Source organism: Falco punctatus, assembly GCF_963210335.1.
Source record: "Falco punctatus genome assembly, contig: scaffold_67, whole genome shotgun sequence".
In the NCBI taxonomy this organism is placed as follows: Eukaryota; Metazoa; Chordata; class Aves; order Falconiformes; family Falconidae; genus Falco; species Falco punctatus.
This window is the reverse complement of record NW_027660125.1, coordinates 297,086-316,079: the sequence shown is the minus strand read 5'-3', so window position 1 is coordinate 316,079 and position 18,994 is coordinate 297,086. Positions and strand designations below refer to the sequence as shown.

Sequence of the window (18,994 nt, the reverse complement as noted above, 5' to 3'; positions counted from 1 at the left end):
CCTGGGTTTCCTCGGTAGTAAATAATTGACAAAGGATAGATTGCATCTTATCCCAAGTATAAAGATTTGGTCCCAGAAATTGATCTAATCTTTCTGCCACTCCGAGTGGGTCCTCAATTAAGTGTCCCATCTCGGTCCTTTTAAAATCTCGTAGGCCAGCCGAATTTAGAGGCACAGAAATATATCCGATCACAGGTTGAGGTCCCCCCCCATGGGCTTTTCTCTTAGGGGGTATATTTGAGCTGCCCCTTTTTGACTTCTAGTTACGCGTTTAGGAAGAGGGGGAGACCCTTGTTCCGACTCTGGTGGGGGAGTGGGCGCTCTGGGGACCTCTGCAGGAGCAGGAGGAGAAATGTAAGGAGGGGGGGTTAGAAGGGTTTCGTCTAACTCTCCCTTCTTTTTCTTTTGTTTAGTTTTTTTATTTCATTCAGCGGGTAAAGTCTAGCTCCCGGTTTTTTAGCCACACCTCCGCATATTGACTCCCCTCCGGGTTAAGGGTTTTTTTTTATTATTAACCCAGAGGTTTAATTGCTGTCTTACCCAATCTTCTTCTGACCCATAGACTGGCCAAAAGACATTTTTAGAAATCTTCTTCCCTCCCCATATCTTAGTACAATATTCTATCACTTTCTGCTTATCTTTCCCTAGGGTTCCAGGGAAATATCTCCAATTGTCCAAGATATATGCCAGAGGGGTATTCTTAGGTACAGTGGGTACCCTTCCCATGGGAGTCGAAGGCTTGCTGCCCTTCGCCCCCATCTTCTGGAATATCCACAAACATACACTCACTCGCTCCCCTTGTTCCTGGCCCAGTCCCTCGCGGGAGATGGGAAACGCAGTACTTAAGAGTCCACACTCGCTTGGTTCAGTATATCGAACCTCTCACTCGTTATATTCCAGGAAACCCAATCCCGCCCGAACGGCAAACCCGCGAACAACTTCGCAATATACTTACGCATCCTGCGTCTTCGTCCGGACTCCCGTGCACAGAATTTTTATGGGATTTTACCGGTTTCTCCTTTGCTCATTATTCTAGAATTTAGGTTCGTCGGTAAGGTTGGAGTAAGCTGTTGGTCGCGGGGCCGCGAAATGTCGCGGGGCGCCTCCCCGGAGGACCAAAGCCCACTGTTCCTTATCCGAGTCACGGCACCAGAAATTGTTATAAATTGAGACCACAACGGATCATAATCCAATTAAAATTTTATTAATTATAGCAAGTAGAATATGAGCAAAGACAGCGCTGGACGGCAGGGGAGTCTGCGCTCCACCAACTGCCGTCCTGAGCAGTTCAAACAGTCCCTTTTTATACATCTTTACCCGTGTTCATGAAGTAGTGGAGGTATTGACCCTTCACTCATATATCCTTATGTGGGGTTGTCTGTCTTGTTTCTGTCGGTTCCTGGACATCTGGCGGTTATCTTATCTTTCACAAGCAGTGTCTGGTAGCTGTTTGCATAAGCGTTTTCATATATTTTGTTGCCTAAACTTTACATTGAGCTTAACATAAATCTTAATAAACAATACCCTAGTCCATAGTTTCTCACACCCACGGTGGCCACTGCCTCCCAGCAGTGCCTGCCAGGTGGCCAGGGACACTGGCCCTGAGGGATGGAGGCCAGACTTCCCAGCCCAGGGATGGATTTCACGCTCTGAACACTCCGAGGTTGCTTTTAAAGAGGACACTTCCTCAGCAGAGAACTGGGATTATTTATTGTTTGTTTTCCTCCACAGCAGCCTCCTGCGGGGACAGGCACAGCCATCCCTTGGGGTGCGTGGGGATGCCACCTCCTCAGCCTGACAGAGATGAAGTGTTGTAGGTTGCTTCCTTCAGGGTGTCCAGGAAGAACTGCTCCTTCTCTAAGAAATCATGGTCCTAAGAGAGGGATAGATGGCACGGATATCAGAGTGCCACAGAAATGGGGTCACAGGCCAGGGTGCTGCTCACGAGTGATGGGAGTATCCCAAACCCTCCTCCGTGCGGCGAGCAGCGGGCAGGTACCCATCTGTGGTAGCCCCCGGGGTGTATGGGCTCCCCACAGAGCCCATAACCTCACACCGAGTGAGGCCCACAGAGGAAGGCTCAAAGAGCATCCCTGCCTGGGGAAGGACCCAGCAGGGAAGGAGGGGGCTGAGGATGGGGACATCATGAAGCCAGAGCCCAGCAGAGCTGGCTTCTGCCACCCAGGGATGGGGCAACGCCATCAAGCCAAGGATGTTATCAACCAGCCTGAAACAAGCCGTGAGGACGCACCAACCCTTGCTGCTGGTATCACTCTTCTAGGTGCCCACGGCTTCTGCGAGCCCACCCAGCCCAGCAACGATCTCACACCCACCCTGTGGCCGTCAGGCTCAACCCAGGCTTCACCCAGCCCTGCTCCCACCCAGCTGGTCTGAAGCCCTTTCCAGCCCTGGTTTCCCACCACCTCACCTGCTGGGCCCTGTGCTTCAGCAGCAACAATGTGGCGTAGAGCTCGGTGGGGCCAGCCCCAGTGTCCCTGCTACCCCCTGGGCTATGCCAAGGGAGCGCGCTGGTGGGAAGTGGAAAACCTGGAACAAGAGCCCAACCGTGTGGTACCGCTGCCGTTAGAGGAACAGCAGACGGACAAGTGTCCCTTTTTTTGCTGCCTGCATGTCCCTGCAGCAGGGTCCTCCCCAACCTCCCACTGCAAACGGCCTTTAATCCACCTGCCTCTCCCTTCCTGCCCCCTCTGCCCCCTCCTGGCACTGCCCTGGCTCAGAGGTCTCTGCTGAGCTCCTTCAGAGGATGTGAGGAGGCCAACTCACATCTGAGTGTGTGATGAGCCCCCAGGAACATCCCAAGCCTCCTGAGAAGTGGAATACAAGTGCAACTGGCCCCCAGCATGTCCCGTCCCCCCCTCCCCCAGCAGCGTGCAGGAAGCCTTACACGGTGTGCTGGAGAGGCCTCTCCTAGGGGCACTGAGGCCCTGGTTTGTGTTCAGCAGCATCGCAGAGTTGGTGGGCAGTTCCTCACGTATCTGTTCGAGCTGTCTCCTCTGGCGAGCCATGCTCAGCCGCTCCTGCCCCATCCCCGGGAGAAAGAGAGAGAAACTGTTGGCAAAGGTTCAGGCCCTTGGCACAGCGGCCCCAGGCCAAGAAGGAAAGGCAAGGGAGTCTTTGCCTCGTGAAGACGCTGTTCCTGCTGCTTCAGCTGCTCCAGCTGCTGCTCCATGACCTGCAGCCTCCTCTGGTGCTCGGACTCTATCCTGCATGCCTCTTGCAGGGCTTGCTCCCCTTCCTTGTACTTCTGGGATGAGAGCTGCAAGGCAGAGCAGCTGAGGAGGCTGGGGACAGGGACCCTCGCTGCCCTGGGGCAGGGCTCCTTTGTGCACCCCCTGTTCCCCTCCCAGGACAGCGCTGGGATTCAGCACTCAAGGAGGGATGTGAAACCCCAGCTGTGAATTGCAGCGCAGATGCTTCACTTACCTTGGTCGTGCTTTTAATCTGCTCCTCCTGCTGCTGGATGCGCAGTGTGGCCCTGTCCACCTTCTCCTTCTCCAGCCTCAGCTCCTGCCAGGACTTGTCCAGCAGCTCCCTGTCCCTCACCAGCTGCTCCTCCCTGGTTTTCAGCTCATGGCTCCAGATCTTCAGCTCTGCCTGCTCCTAGGATGGGCATGGGGAAAATCAATGCACTACCTGCCCTATCCTGGCCACTATCTCATGTCCCCCCAAGTGATGGGAGAGATCTGCCCCTGTTTTCCTTCTTGTGTTTGCCAGTTTGGGGTGCAGAGCAACACCACCAGGTACCCAACCAATGCTCTCATCCACCCACCCTTGGGCACCAGGGTTGGCAGAGCTGGGACTGTACAGGCACACACACACACACACACTCCTTCCCCAGAAAGGACGGAGCCCCTCACCCACGCTACACACTCTAAAACATGCTCAAGGCTTGGCAGTTTGTCAGCAGTGGAAACACCCAGCCTGAATGGTTATTTTCCACCCTGGTAGCCCTCAGAAATGCAGCCCTGCCACAGTCTGTGCCACACATCTCCTCTGGACAGCTCCAGGGGGGAGAACTGGCTCCAAACATGTCCCCATGGCATGGGGAGGTTCTGTTTAACCCACCATGGGGGTTTCCTCTCACCAGACTTACAATGGAGGCGGCTGTGCCTGGTCTGGCTGCCCAAACTCCTCACAGGCAAAGGGGAGAGACAGAGGTGACTGATGCTTCAGTCAACATCTAAAACAGGCTGGTGGAGGCTGCTCCTGGAACAGCCCGATTCTCACCACCGCAGTGATGTCTCTTAAAACTTGTTTTAAACACCTGAAGGCAGGGCTGAACATCTCCCCGGTGGGCAGGACCCATCCGTGAGCTGCCAGGTGGTGCTGGAGGCCATGGAGAGGGGCTCTACTGTGGTACCTTGGCCAGGCTCATGATGGTGCCCTCTCTCTGTGAGTCCATCTTCAGGGCTCGGTCCATGTTGCGCTCCATCTGCTCCTTCCTCAGCTGCTGCTGGGTGTGAAATTCAGCCCACTCGGCTGCCAGCTTCCGTTGCTCCTGCGAGCACTTCTGCATCACGGACTTCTGCTCTTCCAGCAGAGCACTCTGGGGAGCGTTGCCAGAGAGGGAGAGAAGAAGCACTAAGTCCCATTCACCACAGGATTTTTCTCCTTTAACCCATCTCTGCCGTGCAACATCTAGGGGCTGGTTCAAGCCCACGGTGCCTGGTGTGAACCCTGTCACCGTGAGCTCTGGTCCCGTGTTCCTCAAGAACCAGCACGTGCCATGCGCACACACCGCGGCCTCCTGCATCCGTGAGCCAGAGGGCTGGCCTGACTGCGATTCCCCCTGTGTGAGGCTGAGGAGGCAGAGAGCTGCAGAAGGATGCTGCAGCCCAGCACCCAGCTCTTGCCTCCACCACACAATGCAGTGCAGCCCTGGAGATGTCTGCCCCACCTCACCTTCGCCCTCTCCAGCTCTGCTCGCTCCATGGACAGCTGCTGGGTCATGACTCGCCGCTGCTCCTCCAGTGAGTGCTGCAGTAATTCCACTTTGGATTGCTCTGCCGTTGCCCTCCATCGCTCCTGCGTTCAGACACAGAGGTGACAGATGCTATTCACAACCTCCAGGCCAGGAACCTCCAGTTGGTGAGACACATACCCCATACCCAGACAGGAGGGCCGACCCGGGCAGAGGACACAGTGTGGGCTCACCTGCTCCAGCAGCCGAGTCTGCTCACTCAGCCTGGCCTCCATTTTAGCGATCACCTCCTGGAGTCGGCTCCGCTCCTCCTCCATGTCCCTCTGCTGCTGCGATAGCCTGTCCTGGAGCACTTGGGGAGAGGCACGAGCAGCATGAGGCGGGAAGTTCTTCCCTTCTATCCACACCATGTTCACAGAAAAACTGTGTGTGTTTGTGCTCATCACCCCTGGCACATCCCCAGGACACTGCTTTGTAAAGGGAAGACCCCGAGATGTCCAGTGACCAAGGCAGGCAAGGCTTTGCCAGCCTCAGCTCCCAGCCTCTGGCTGACTCAGAGCAACTTCTCCTTGTTTTCTGGGTACCCCCAGCTCCGGTGGAGACCCCGCAGCCGTTCCGGCACAGAGGAACAGCAGACATACCCTTGAGCTGCTCATCCCGCTGCCGTACCCCCATGGCCAGCTCCTGGGAGGTGGTGTGGTGTGTGGCCTCCACCTTTCGTGAGAGGTCATGCAAGTTGCTGGAGAACTTCTCCATCCGCTCGATGATGCCATTCAGAGACCTGCAGAGAGAAGTGAGGGGAGGGTCACCCCTGTGGGACACACTTCATCTCACCGCAATGGAGAGGGGGATATTTGGTGGCCCAAAGGCCGGGCAGCCCTGCCCTGAACCTCTCTGGGTCACAGCAGAGCAGTAGGAAGATGCAGCTCCTGCTTCCGGGGGGCACTGACGGGTATTACACAGCTCAGCATCCCCGCAGGCAGTGGGTGGGAGAGGGGATGGCCCCTGTTGCCATGGTCCAAGCCTGGTTCGTGTAGGACAGGGAATGCTGTGGCCAGGGACCAATGTGGGAACACAACTGTCAGTACCTGGTGTACGATGTGGCGCTGGTCACTGCATCGATCTCCTGGTCTTTCAGCCGCTTCAGCCGCTGGAGCTGCTCTTCGTGGTCTTTGCGCATCTCCTGGACAGACACCCTGCGGGACACGGGGAAGGAGCCTGCCACAGGCTGGCACAAACCAGTGCTCCCCATGATAGGCATTGTGGGAGAGGCTTGGTTGTGGGGCTGAGAATCAGGTGCCAGGAGCTGAGCTGGCATGGGGGTCTGTCCTGGGGCATTCCACCGACAGGCATCCACATTTGGGATGGGCCCAATTTTGGGGTTATGAGCTCCTCTACCAAAAACTGATTTGTCATTGACCCAAACTATGTGGACATCAGTGACTCACTGAACTCACTGACCTGAATAAAAGAGATTTGGGGGAAGATAAAACATTGGGTTCAGCATCTTTCAAAATACAATGCATTCACTCTGAAACCATGTCTCCAGTCAGATCTCCCTGTGTCCACCTACAAAGCAAATCCCCGTTCCAAAAGGCACCAAGCTGCCCACAACCCAGTGCTTCTGGAGTCTGGTTTCTCCTTTCACCATGTCCCCAAACCACTCCCTGGTTCCTTCGCTGAGACTGTGGGTACCAGCCACACGTGTGTGCCACTCGTGCCACTCTCACCTCTGCAGCTCTTGCAGACGCTCCATCTCCAGCTTGTTCTGCTGCTCCAGCGTGGCCAGGCGCTGCTGGTGCTGCGCCAGCAGCTCTGCCCGTGCCCGCTCCGCATCCTGGCTCTGCAGCAGGAGCTGAGCCATCAGCTGCTCCTTCTCCAGCCGCAGCCTCTCCTCCCGCTGCCCGTAGGTGTCCTCCACCACCTTCACCTGGTTCCTGCCCCGAGAGGTCACAGCCAGGAAGAAGTGTTGCTTCCACAGCAATACCCAGCACACCCCCCCCCCCCCCCCCCCCCCCCCGCAGAGCGCACACAGGGGTTTGCGAGCAGATCAGTGTTGCTGTGTGCATGGCGAAACACGCAGACCTGAGCCTTGAACCCTCCTGCTACTGCCCACTGTGCTGCCTGGTTGGGGGTGCGCTGGCAATGGGACCAGCCCCTCCTCCTTGTCACCCAGGGGACAGTGGTGGTGAGAGTGGACTCCCATGTTGGCTCACCTGTGGGGCTGCTCTCTGCCCCCACCACGTCTACATCGACATGGCTCTGCGCCCACCTGCCCCAGGGGCGGATTTGGGAAGCATCCCAGCACTCCCACCCCAGGAGAGACAGAGCTGTAGGCGAGGAGGGAAGCACAGGTGAGAGGCTGGTACCTGTGGGTGCTCTCAAGGAGATTCAGTTCCTCCTGGTGCCGCTGCTGGAGATTTTCCAGCAACAGTTTGTGCTGTGTCCGCTCCAGCTCCAGCATTCGGACCTGCCAGGCACCCGGAGAGAAAGTCCTTGTGCTGCCCTGGGGACAGAACTCCCACAGCAGCACTTGGTGGCCATAGGCGTCTCTGGACAGGGAGGTTTCACCTCTCTCCCCTGTCACCCTGATGCTATTGGGACAGGATATGGCTCCTTCTCCTCCCTCTGGGTCACCCGTGGTCCCCCATTCAGCAGGCAATGGGGCTCACCTGGCTCTCCAGCTCTGCCACACGGGCCTGGGCGCTCAGCAGCGCTGCCTGGCAGCCTGATGCATCCTCATGGAGCTGGGCTGCGGGAGCCCCCTGCCTCGTCTCATGCTGCAAGCCCGGGGCTGAGAACTCTGCCTACAAGGATGGAGAGAGAAGATCGAGGCCCTTCAGGATCAGTGGCTTTGTGGTGCGGCCATCAGCCTCCAAAAGAAGGCACCTGCCTTACCTGCAGCTGCGGGGCAGCCTGGACATGTGCCCTGGGTGCAGGAACCTGCGGAGACACAGGGATGCTCTCAGGGAGGTAAAGCCCTGGGGAGAACATCTCCTCCTAGCCTGGAAACGGCGATCCATCTCCAGCCTACTGCAGTACCACCCCCACCCCCTCCCCAGCCCAATCCCCGTGCTGGCGTGGGTCCCTTCTCCCCAGGTGACACTCGGCAGCCCCCACCCCAGACACAAGCATGCTGCGCTCTTCCTTCTCTGGGGGCAGAATCAAGGCTGAGACCACAAGCCCTCTGGGAGACAACATGTGTCCCACCACCAGGGCAGGGCGAGGAGCCCAGCTGGATGAGAAGGAGAGGCTTCAAAGACCAAGCAAGAGCTGCCTTCTCTGTGAAAGGCTTCAATTCTCCTTCAGTTGTCTAGAAATAATCTCAGAGCATCTTCAACACTATACTGGGGAAAATCAACTGAAGAAAAAGTCCTTTATCACCTGGAGCCTCTGTTGTCTAGTTAATATAATATGTATATATGCCTGGGGAACTGTGTAAATGCTGCTCAGGCCATGCAGGGCTATAAACACACATGATTTACAAAGCATCCATAGCACCCATGCTTTGGCCTGATAAACGCAACTTGTGGCACCTCGGGGAGCTCCAAACTCTTTGCCTCCATGGACACGGCTTCCCAGAGATGCAAAGTGGGGCACATCCTTCCTCAGGCCGAGGGAGCACGGACAGAGCGGGATGGCGGCGAGTCGGCAGCGGAGGGCTCGCGATCGCTGCCCTGATCCTGCACCGCTCGGGGCACGGACCCAGCACACCTACCTGAGTGAGCGGGGCAGGGCCTGGTGCCTCCTGCTTTCCTGGGAATGAGCCTGTAGAGGCTGAAAATTGGACAAGTCCATGATTTGAATATAGCAATGGGAACCATCCCCTCCCAGCAGGATGAGGGCCTGGGTCTCCTGGGCACAGCGATGAGGGTCGCGCTCTGCTCTGGGAGCTGGCAATGAGGGCAGAGGGTCAGACAGGCTTGTCCGTGTCTGCATCCCCACTCCACACACAATGGTGGGACTCTGCTCTGCAGAGTAAATCAAGGGACAAAGCACAGCTCCTCCTCCATCTCCATCACCTAGGGAGGAGACTGGGTCCCCTAAGCCACTTTCAGCGGCCTCTGAACCGGCGCACAGCCACAGCCCAGAGCAGAAGGGGGTCTTTCCAGCACATAGCACTGGTGGGACAAGTGTGGGGGCAGCAAAGGGAAGACAGATGGGGCAGCGTGAACTTATGCACACCCATTGCTCCGGCAAAGCGAGTCCCTCACAGCCTTCCGAAACCCCAAAGGCAGCACTGCGGAGCTCAGTGTGCCCCAGCACACCAGCTGACATGGGGATGGTGGGATCCTGCAGCTCAGCAACCTGCTCCGACAATGGCTGGTCAAAGCCTGGGCAGCATTCATGTGGCCAAGGGAAGTGCTGTGGTTCCTGCCTTTTTTTGGGGGGTTGGTTTTGGTTTTTTTTCAGGGCAGGGAGACCCTTCTCCGCATACCAAACTGTACAAATCTCTGCTGCCCGAACCGTACAACCACAGGAAACGCACCCAAGGCACCGGCATTTCTGGAGGGATGCCCCTTCGCAGGATCCGATGGTTGAACCGAGGCTTGTTTCGTGGTGCTGAGCCAGGGGACCGGCTGCCTGCGTGGGCACAGAGACACAAGTGACGCACAGCAGTGTCACAGCGCAGGGAGAGGCACGCAGACATTATCCCGCTTGGCATTTTTGCAAGTTTAAAGCTTGGCTGTCGCACTGTGATCGAACAGGCAAGGGCCCGACGATCCTTCAGCGCTGCCTTCCTTCCCGGTTACACAGGTCCCAGACCAAAGTGGTCACGGCTGGCTACCAGCCCTCCCCGCTCCCCCACCTACACATGCAGCCGCTTCCCACAGGAATTCTCCCTTGTGGAGGTGTCTGAAAGGTGAAGGAGGCCTCACCTGGAGCCATCTGCACTCGCTGCCTGGTCCTGCGGGACAGCTGCCTGCTGCGGTGCTCCTGTGGGGCTGGCTGGCTGGCTGCAAGCAAAAAACATCCCATGGGGGAGAGCCCAGGAGGCAAGGAAAGACAAGATCCTTTCCCTCAACACCAGTTCCTGCCTTGCAGGTGAAAACCTATCCCACTCAGCTGCGGCAGGATTCAACCTGTTGGCTTCAGAGGGAGCAAAGACACCTCAGAACCTCCATCTCTGGAGGAACACCAGTTCCTCCTTGCTGCATCCACCCCCTTCCCCTGGGCAACATGCCCCTGCCCACGACACACGCGGCTGCTTCTCTGCAATTCACTTCTGAGTCCCATCCCAATGGCACAAGCCTGAACCTGTCTGTGCCAACTCAGCTGGAGGAGGTGGTTTTCCTGGAACTAGGAGGAACGAAGGGGAAAGAAGGCAGGAATGAGGAGCATGCGTGGAGCTCGTGGGGGTATGCTGATCCAGGACAATCCCACAGGACCTGGGGCAGCACGTGCAATCTCAGCCATCACTAGAAGGAGAGCCCAGAGGTGCGATGGCCCTGCAGGCTGCACCAGTGGGAGAAACCTCTGCGTTATTAACCCAACCCGAGGCAAGAGAGCACTTAAAATGGATTTCTTAAATCCGAGCAGAGGATTTCTGAGACGTCCTGTTGGAGCAGCTGCATGATGGGAGCCCTGTGGCCACCAGCTGTGCTTTTACCTGACAGGAGCGTGGGGATCCAGCCCTCCTTCCGGGGACTCCAAGGGCTTGGCACTTTGCTCCTGAGCCTTCGCCTGTGCTTGGGCTTTCTTGCGAGACAAGGCAGCGCTCAGCCAGTTGTCTTCCTCCAGCGGGTCAGGTTTAGCCAGCGCTGCCTCTGCAGCCGGGAGCTGGCTGGTGGGGCCGGGCTGCTGGGCTGTGCCAGGGCTGGGGTAGCTCACTGCAGGATTGGCTTTTGCTGCAGATGTTGGCTTCGCATCCATAAAATCCTCATCTTTCAAGCCCAGCCAGTCACCTCGAGTCCGGCTGCTCCGCACAGGGCTGTGCCTGGCTGAAGGAGGAGATTTGGAGCGGGGTTCTGGTTTTGGTTCGCTGCTGTTCTCGGCTGGAAACCTGCTGCAAGGAGAAGCAGTCACATACGTGCCTGTGAGAGGACCCCGGGGACCCTGCCCGGGGACCCTGCCCGGGGACCCTGCCCGGGGACCCTGCCCGCTCTGCCGCGGGGGCAGCGTGGCTGCTGGCTGGAGCTCCACACGCAGAGCACAATACCTCACAGGCTGCCTCCTCGCCGGCTGGCCCTTGGGCATGGAGGCCACCGTCGGCTGGTACGCTCCAAAGACAAAATCCTCCTTGTCCCAGCCGTCTTCCTTCTCTGTTCAGACAAGCAGCCTTGAGTCAGCGCCTAGAGGAGCGGCTGTTTGCAAAGACACCAGCCCTCCTCCTCCTCCCCTGCAATTCCCACTGCGATTGCTGCCTCTGGGAAGACACAGCTGGAAACATCTTCCCTGGAAACCTGCAAGCAACGTGTCTCCTCCACGTGGCTGGGAAAAGTTGCTTTGCTGAGAATCAGTCCATGTCCAAAGGCAACTGAGTTACAGCTGCTGTGCAAATGCCCCCAGGCTGCCTCGAAGGCAGGGTACAACACTTTTGCATCAGTCACCTTTGCCCCAGAGCTGACTGGGAGCCCATTAGCCACCCTGCTGACCACTACAGAAAGGGTATTTCCCCTTCAAGGACATTAGAAATCAATCTCGCCCTCCCAAGCCAACGCCATCACCTCTGCAGACCTTCCCAGCATCCCTGGCCACGCTCACCTGGCTGCTTTTGGTACTTCTTATCCAGTTTGAACTCTCTGCGCTCTCCTGTGCCTGGCTGTTCCAGGATTTTGGCCACGGAATTTTGTCCCAGCAACTCATCCAGCTTGGAGCGGGCTGGCCGGAGCACCTCTCTGTTGGTGACACAGTGGCAGATAGGTTTCCCTGGGAGGCAGGGCTGTTTCTTGTCACACAGCCTTGCCAGGGTGCTCTGGCTCTTCTCTGTGAAACGAGGCTGCTCTTGCCCCTTTCTGGGACCCACAGGCAGAAGCTCCAGCATCCCCCCCCCCCCAGCATGCTGGCACCATCCCAACGCACAAGCCATCCCCTGCTTTACTCTCACTGCCTCTTCATTGCCCTTACTTTTCTGCCTTCTTTCCCTGCTTCTCAGCTCCTTTTGAGCCACTGCCAAGTCCCAGCGCATGCATCAGGTCGTCATCAGTATCTTCAAAAGTGAGCTCAGCCCTCCTCTGGACCGGGGCCACGGTGTGCAGGGGCGTCTGGGGTGGAGGTGGCTCTGTGGATGGGATCACACATGGTAAAGGTTTGATCAGGGCTTTTTTTTTTTTTAAACAGGAGATCAAAGCATCCCTGCCTGCTCTTATCTCTCAGGACCATTTAAAAAGTAATTTTTAAGATCAGCGAACAGATCTCACAGCAAGTAACACAGCGGCAATGCACTACTGCCTGGTCTGCAGCCATGCATCCACTGCTGGGACACTGCTGGGTGCCACTGACACTGGGGTTTCCAGCTCTGGATAACGCCAGGAGCTTCTTTAGCTTTGAAAGTTTCCAGTCAGATAATTCCTGTCCCCTTTTGCCTAAAGTCCCTCTCTACCAACACACCTTAGACCTTGCCCTAACCCACCAGCTGCTACTTGCATCCAGAGTAGATTTATCAGGGTGAAAGGTGATTTTAGGGGACCCTCAGACCCATTAGCATCCCTGCTGCAGGAACAAGAGGGACAAGTGCCTGTAACACAGCCACAGCTGGATCCCACCCAGAGGTGCCCCAGTTGTGGTGTGGCACGGACTGGTGCTGCTCTCAGACACGCAAATCCTGACCCAGAAAATTTGTTCTCATTTGGCAATGCGTGCAGAACGGGCTGGATGAGGTCAAAGGTAAGATCAGAGCCTCCATTCCTGGAAAGGAAAGCTCAGCTCCATAATCTGCGGCGCACTGCAAGTATCAAGCACTTGGTGAGCTGTGGCACAATTAACCCTGTTACCAAGCTGCTCTATAAATTACGTTACTGGCTAATAAGAGGTAGGACTAGGTGGCTTTCAATGTAATCATTTTGGATCTCACACAGACTAATCCATGCTGCTGATTTATGTAATACAAAGAGGATGCACTGAGCAACCCCACTTACCTTTCTCTTTGCTCTGTTCTGGTTTTTCCTCAGAGCTGCTTTTAGCGCCTGTTGGAGCTGGTTTCTTGGGAGCATCCTGCTCCTCATCAGACAAAAGTCCTGCCAAAGGATCATCTAAATCTGGGAATTACCCAGCAGGTACAGGAAAAGAGAATAACAAAACAAACAAACAAACGCAACGTTATTTAGAAGAAGAGCTCTGCACTACGCCAGCCACTGTTCCCCACAACGTGCACGTGGGGACAGCAGAGTGTATCTGCCCAAAGCCATGAGCGCGGGTCCTGCAGGGACCTGGGATACCCTTGAGTCTCCCTGAACTTCAAACACTCAATGACTTAGATTTCCATTCAGTTTTTCCACGTTTTCATCCTCCCGGAAGAAAATAACTCCAAAATTTGGGTGCTTTAATGCCTGAACACAGCTTAGGCAAAGAAAAAGGGGAGAAAGGCCACCTAAATCACCTAAAGCCCATTAGGGTTTTTGTTTATGTTTTTTTTTTTTTTAACAGATTTTAACAGATCCTGATCTTTGTTAAAGCACAGGCTTTGAGAACCAGATTTCAGCTGTGCCAGGAAACCACTCCCCTGTTCAGAAGCTGGACAGAATCCCCCCTGACACAGGGGCTCCCAAGTGTTACAATCATTAAAAACCAAAGCACATATAAAAATGCAAATGCCCCCAGGAATCACCCCCCAGTCCTGTCCTGGGGAGGGCCTCGAATGCAGAGGTTTTTTTCCCTTTGGTCACCTCTGAAGGATTACATTTGCACTAGCATCATAGGGGTGAAGGACTCCGTATCTTATTAACCAGTCAAGCCTCCAGCTAACCGAGGAGGCAAAGAGCACGGGCAGAGCCCCCAGTGCCCCCCCGCAGCCGCGTGAAGTGAGATCCCACCTTCAAAGTTAAATTTCTTGTTGTGTCGGGGAGCGGCAGGGGATGAGAGCGCCTTCTTTTCCATCGCAGGCACTTTCTCTCCTAGAAAGAGAGGCCACGGCTCTCAGAGACAAGGTACTGCAGAAATGCCCCGGTCCCACCCTAGCTAAGGGTCGCTTTTTGGGTGGCAGCCCCCTAAAAGCACCCGCTGTGATGGACAGACCCCCCCACAGCCCTGCCAGGTGCACATCTCTCCGGAGGGGTCTCCTTGCAAGCAGAGGAGAAAAGGGCCAGGGGAAGATCAGGGCACTTTAGGGGCTGGCAGATCTGAAATGCAGCTCCTCTGGCTCTCCTTGCCCCCAGAGCAGGGGGCTCCCCACCAGAAACACTTTGCACCGCCCCAGGGAACAGCCGAGTGGTGTTTGGTGGGAGGTGGCAGCGGCTGCTGGTGTGAGTGACGTCCAGGGATCTCCTAAGGGATAACACATGGCCAGAATAACACTCCTGCAAAAAGCAACCAGGAAAAGCATTTTAGGGAACAAATCCACTTTTTGCTCCGTATCCCAGATAAGGATAGGAAAATATCCCTGCTCGTTTACAATCAGGGTGTGAAAAGAATAGCAGAATCTCCTTTTTACCTTCCTCAGGAGCTACCAGCTTCCCTGTGTTTTTTACTCCTCCTCCCAAGAAGTCACATTTCCCAGGACCTTTCACAGTTGCCTTCCCTGGCCCAGAACTGGGTTTTGGGATTCCCAGGAGATCAGCTTCCATGTCGTCCATATCCTGGAAAGCAAGAGGACAAGGATGGGGAGCAGGGTGAGAGCTGCTTCTCCCTTCGGAGGCTGGTGCTGGAGGCCATGGCAGCGCGCTGGGGCGGAGATGGAGGGGATGGATGGAGATGGAGGGGATGGATGGAGATGGAGGGGATGGATGGAGATGGAGGGGATGGATGGAGATGGAGGGGATTTAAGGACTTGCCTTCAGGGTCTGCAGCACAGCTTGTGGGTCTGTGTCGGAGACACTGGATCCCTGCATGCCAGGGAGGGGAGACATCAGAGGGGAAGAGATTTTTGGAAACTCCTCACCCCTTACCCCATATCCCTTGATATCCGTTTTATGAGATAGAAGAATACATGCCCAACTCCTCCTGGTGTCCTCCTCTCTGGAAACCCCCTGTGCCCCAATTCCTTTGCTGAGATCCTGCTGCCTCTAGGAGAAGCATCAGGAAAACCCAAGGCCGTTGCTCTGGGTGAAGGTCCTTCCTACAACACTTTACCCAAAGTGCACGCAGGAAGGCTGGGCTGCAGCAGCACGTGCCCCCCAGCTTTGCTCCATCTCACCCAAGGCACCAGGAAGCCCTTCTTCCACCACCCCCCCCGCCCTGTCCTGTCTTCCCCACCCCACTGGGATGCTGGAGAGGGGTTACCTCTTCAGCCAGACATCACAGCTCATCGCTGGCACGCCACTGCTGACCTGGCCGGGGTGATACCGCCGCAACCTTGGCCCGGCTCAGCCCCAGCCCTCGGGACTCCCAGGCTCTTTCCTGAACCTTGGACTCACCTCTGCAGAATTTATGTCCTTCGCAGGGAGTCTGTCGAAGAAATCATCTTCTAAAATGGACCTATGACACAAGCCCGGGGGTTAGCAGCACCACACGTGAGCTCGGCCAGTGTGTCCAGGGACAGCCAAGCCAGGCCAGGCAGCGGGAGGCAGAGGAGACCACACAGGGCTGCCACACCAGCCGCATCGTACAACGCAGAAAATGAGGCTAAAATAGCACTGGGATAAAGGACGGCAGTGCTGGGACTGCTCTATTTAAGCAACTGTTACAAAGCAGATTTACAGAAGATGTACAAGGCTGGGGGACACCCAGCTCTTGCTGGAAAGCTTCGGGCTCTGGGCTCCCAGTTCCCAAAGGCATCGCAGAAGACAACTCGCCTTCGCAGGCAATCACTGTTGGGGCAGGGAGGGAGGTGGAAAAGCCAAGGATGGGGCAGATCAGAAGGATTTGGGGAGGACAAAGAGATCTTCAAGTGAGATCTCTCACAGGAGAGGCTGTGTCTGAAAGGCACTCACTTCTTTCTGGCCTGCAAGCCAGTGTCCTGGGCTCTCCTACTGCTGCCCACAGCCGGCTGGGAAGCTTTGGCAGATTTAACAGAGGTTTCATCTGGAAACAAGACAGGGAGAGATGAGGATGATGGACACGGGCATATTCCTGACCTAGGCACTCCAAAGGGGGATCTGCTGTCTACCCCGGGGCCACAGAGGCTTTTAATCAGAGGTGAACTTCACTTTGCCTCCCCAAAAGCTGATGTCCAGCCTATTCAATGGCCTCTGACTCCGAGAAGCCCTGCTCCCTGCTCCATCCCCTCCTCACAGCTGGAGCCCCCTTGCAGATCAATGGCTGTTGCACCAGCACCTCCTGCTCCCAGGAGGGGAGTAAGAATAGAAGGACGCTGCCCTTTCAGCTGAGAAGAAGGTTCGTTTTACCATCATAGCCCAGGAGGTCACCAAGCACATCATCGATGGAGCCTGAAATGAGACAAATTAAGCTGTTGAGGCAGGTGAGCTCACCAAGCAGGCATAGGAAAGCTCCCAGTTTCAGTATGGCTTGCTCTTTGGAAATCTGCTAGAATAAAGTTTTGGTCTTAAGCATCATCAGCGTCAGGCCTTCCTTGTCAGTCTAGAGAGAACTGCCAGGACCTGATCAGTATTTTGTGGATAAAAAATTTAGCTTCACTTAGCCAGAAATGGGGTATCTTTATCAAATGAACCAGCTGCTTTGTATTCAGTTAGTCACTGGCCACAAGCAGCACTTAACCTGTGAGCTCTCACCCCGCAGGATCTCGAGTCCCTGGGCAACCCCAAAAGCACTGCTTCAGTATCAGGGGCTGCAAGAGGCCTCCAAACAGTATCCCTCCAAACAGGGATAAGGTGATGGGAAGAACTGAAACAAATGCTTATATTCTCCCCTGAATTTGGGAAAGCCCACAAGAAAGGAATGTGGGACCTCAATAAACAAATCCGCTTGATGTGAGAGGCAGGTGAAAATTTCTGGTTCAGGAACGACATGATGATGCACTCAACCATCTGCAGCTTTCAGACAAGAATCATGAAACATTTCAGTAGCCAGGACTGCCACCTGAGAGTGTCGTCGTCCCCCCCCCGCCCCAGGCATTCCCAGCAGATCGAAGCACCTACGGACAGCAAAAGGAAAGCCTGCAGCATATGTACGTACCTCTTAAACTTTTCTTGGGTTTTGTAGCCTGGGGAGAAAGAAAAATTCCCTCATTAGAAAATGAAGCAAGTCTGTCCTGGACTTTCTCAAAACACACTAAAGCCAGAGGCAGGTTTCTCCAGAGCATCCCATAAACAGCAGCGAGGCCCTCCTCCTGCCCGTGCTGTTTGGGAAATGACACGTGAAATGCAGAACTACAAAGGTATTTCCAACTTCAGAGACACGGGTGAGCACAGCCCCTCCCGACTGCCAGCTGGGCAGGACCCTCCAGCCCTTGGGATCACTTCTGCCTCCAGGCAGAGCTGCCAGAGCATCAGATCCGGATTTCCCAGCCCCGCCTCAGCCCCGCACCGCAGGGCCACGCTCACCATCAGCGTCCGTTTACGGATTCTTCTTCCACGTTGCAGGGGGACCCGGCACCACTGGTCACATCCACACCCACCTCCTGCCTGAAGGGAGAGGAGGGTTCCCCGATGTGCCACCACGGCCGGAGGCACCTCTCCCACAGAGATGTCCCTCTCCGGCTCGGGGGGCTGCAGCCTGCCAGGCTGGCTCCGCGCCGCGCCCACCCCCCGAGCCCCTCTCAACAAGGCTCCATTTGAGTCTGAAAAACAACCCCCCCCCGCTCCCCAAACCGGCTTCGTGCTCCTGCAGCCCGGGGGGGACATCACACCCCCCCCAGGGAACCAGGGAGGGTGAAGGTTCCGGCCGCCCCCGACCCCAGCACAGCCCGGGGGGTCCCGCTTAGCCCAGAGCCTGCGGAGCAGCCAGGGGCAGAGGGAGGGAAACCCCCCCCACCCACCCCCCCTTGGGTCCGGGGCACCCGCGGGGACCTGGGACAAGCAAAGCGCTGCTGGAGGCGAGGGGTGCGCGGCCCGGAGGCGCGGAGCCCCCCACTTACCGCTCAACCGCTCCCCGGCTCCGCCTCTGCGCATCCCGTTGCCATGGCGCCCGCTGCCCCCTGACCCCGGCGCCCCGCGCCAGCGCCCGCCAGACCCCGAGCCCGCAGCCCCCCAGGGCCGAGCCCGCAGCCCCCCGAACCCGCAGCCCCCTCACCCCCAGCCCCCCGAGCCCGCAGCCCCCCAGCCCGCACCGGTAGCACGCCGGACACCCGCCCCCGGAAGGCCGCGGCTCACCCGGCACGGCACGGCCCGGCCCGGCCCCTCCCCCCCGCGGGACGATGGGATGTGTAGTCCCCGCCGGGCCCCCGGAGCTGGGGGTGCCCCCAGCGCTGCACCCCCCGCACGAGGGGCTGAGAGCGGCTGCGGTGCCCCCGGCCACCCCCAGCACGTGCCCTGGCACAAAGCGGGGCTTTAACGCCCTGGCCTGGTGTTTAATTGTTGTTAATTGGCGCCAACAAGGAGCAACGCCAGCCCTCCTTTCGAGACCCCCGGGCACCAGCGGGAGCACAAGGAGCCAGCCCCAGGCCAGGCACCGGGGGATTACAGCCCCCAGCCCCGCCATGGGGCACCCAGCGCCCAGCCCCCTGTGGAGCACAGCAGGCTGGGCGCAGGAGACCCCGGCAGCCCCCCCGTTGTTATAAATTGAGACCACAACGGATCATAATCCAATTAAAATTTTATTAATTATAGCAAGTAGAATATGAGCAAAAACAGCGCTGGACGGCAGGGGAGTCTGCGCTCCACCAACTGCCGCCCTGAGCAGTTCAAACAGTCCCTTTTTATACATCTTTACCCGTGTTCATGAAGTAGTGGAGGTATTGACCCTTCACTCATATATCCTTATGTGGGGTTGTCTGTCTTGTTTCTGTCGGTTCCTGGACATCTGGCGGTTATCTTATCTTTCACAAGCAGTGTCTGGTAGCTGTTTGCATAAGCGTTTTCATATCTTTTGTTGCCTAAA

At 56.6% G+C, this 18,994-nt stretch overlaps 1 protein-coding gene across 1 annotated transcript; it reads right to left on the bottom strand.

The window, feature by feature from the left end:
* Window positions 1-1,687: 1,687 nt before the first annotated feature.
* Window positions 1,688-17,580, bottom strand: LOC308057912 (fas-binding factor 1 homolog). Its single transcript, XM_080411927.1, has 30 exons — window positions 17,500-17,580; window positions 17,132-17,159; window positions 16,384-16,425; window positions 15,970-16,060; window positions 15,454-15,514; window positions 14,872-14,922; window positions 14,532-14,676; window positions 13,915-13,995; window positions 13,021-13,140; window positions 12,011-12,164; window positions 11,648-11,781; window positions 11,103-11,205; window positions 10,554-10,949; window positions 9,823-9,900; window positions 9,432-9,526; window positions 8,661-8,719; window positions 7,841-7,885; window positions 7,615-7,749; window positions 7,312-7,412; window positions 6,673-6,879; window positions 6,031-6,138; window positions 5,584-5,723; window positions 5,176-5,294; window positions 4,924-5,046; window positions 4,382-4,567; window positions 3,445-3,621; window positions 3,140-3,277; window positions 2,906-3,038; window positions 2,429-2,547; window positions 1,688-1,873 (listed from the first exon to the last, which is right to left on the bottom strand). The coding sequence occupies exons 1-30, from the start codon at window positions 17,500-17,502 to the stop codon at window positions 1,790-1,792; spliced, it is 3,456 nt and encodes a 1,151-aa protein (XP_080268053.1). The 5' UTR covers window positions 17,503-17,580; the 3' UTR covers window positions 1,688-1,789.
* Between the last annotated feature and the right edge of the window lie 1,414 nt (window positions 17,581-18,994).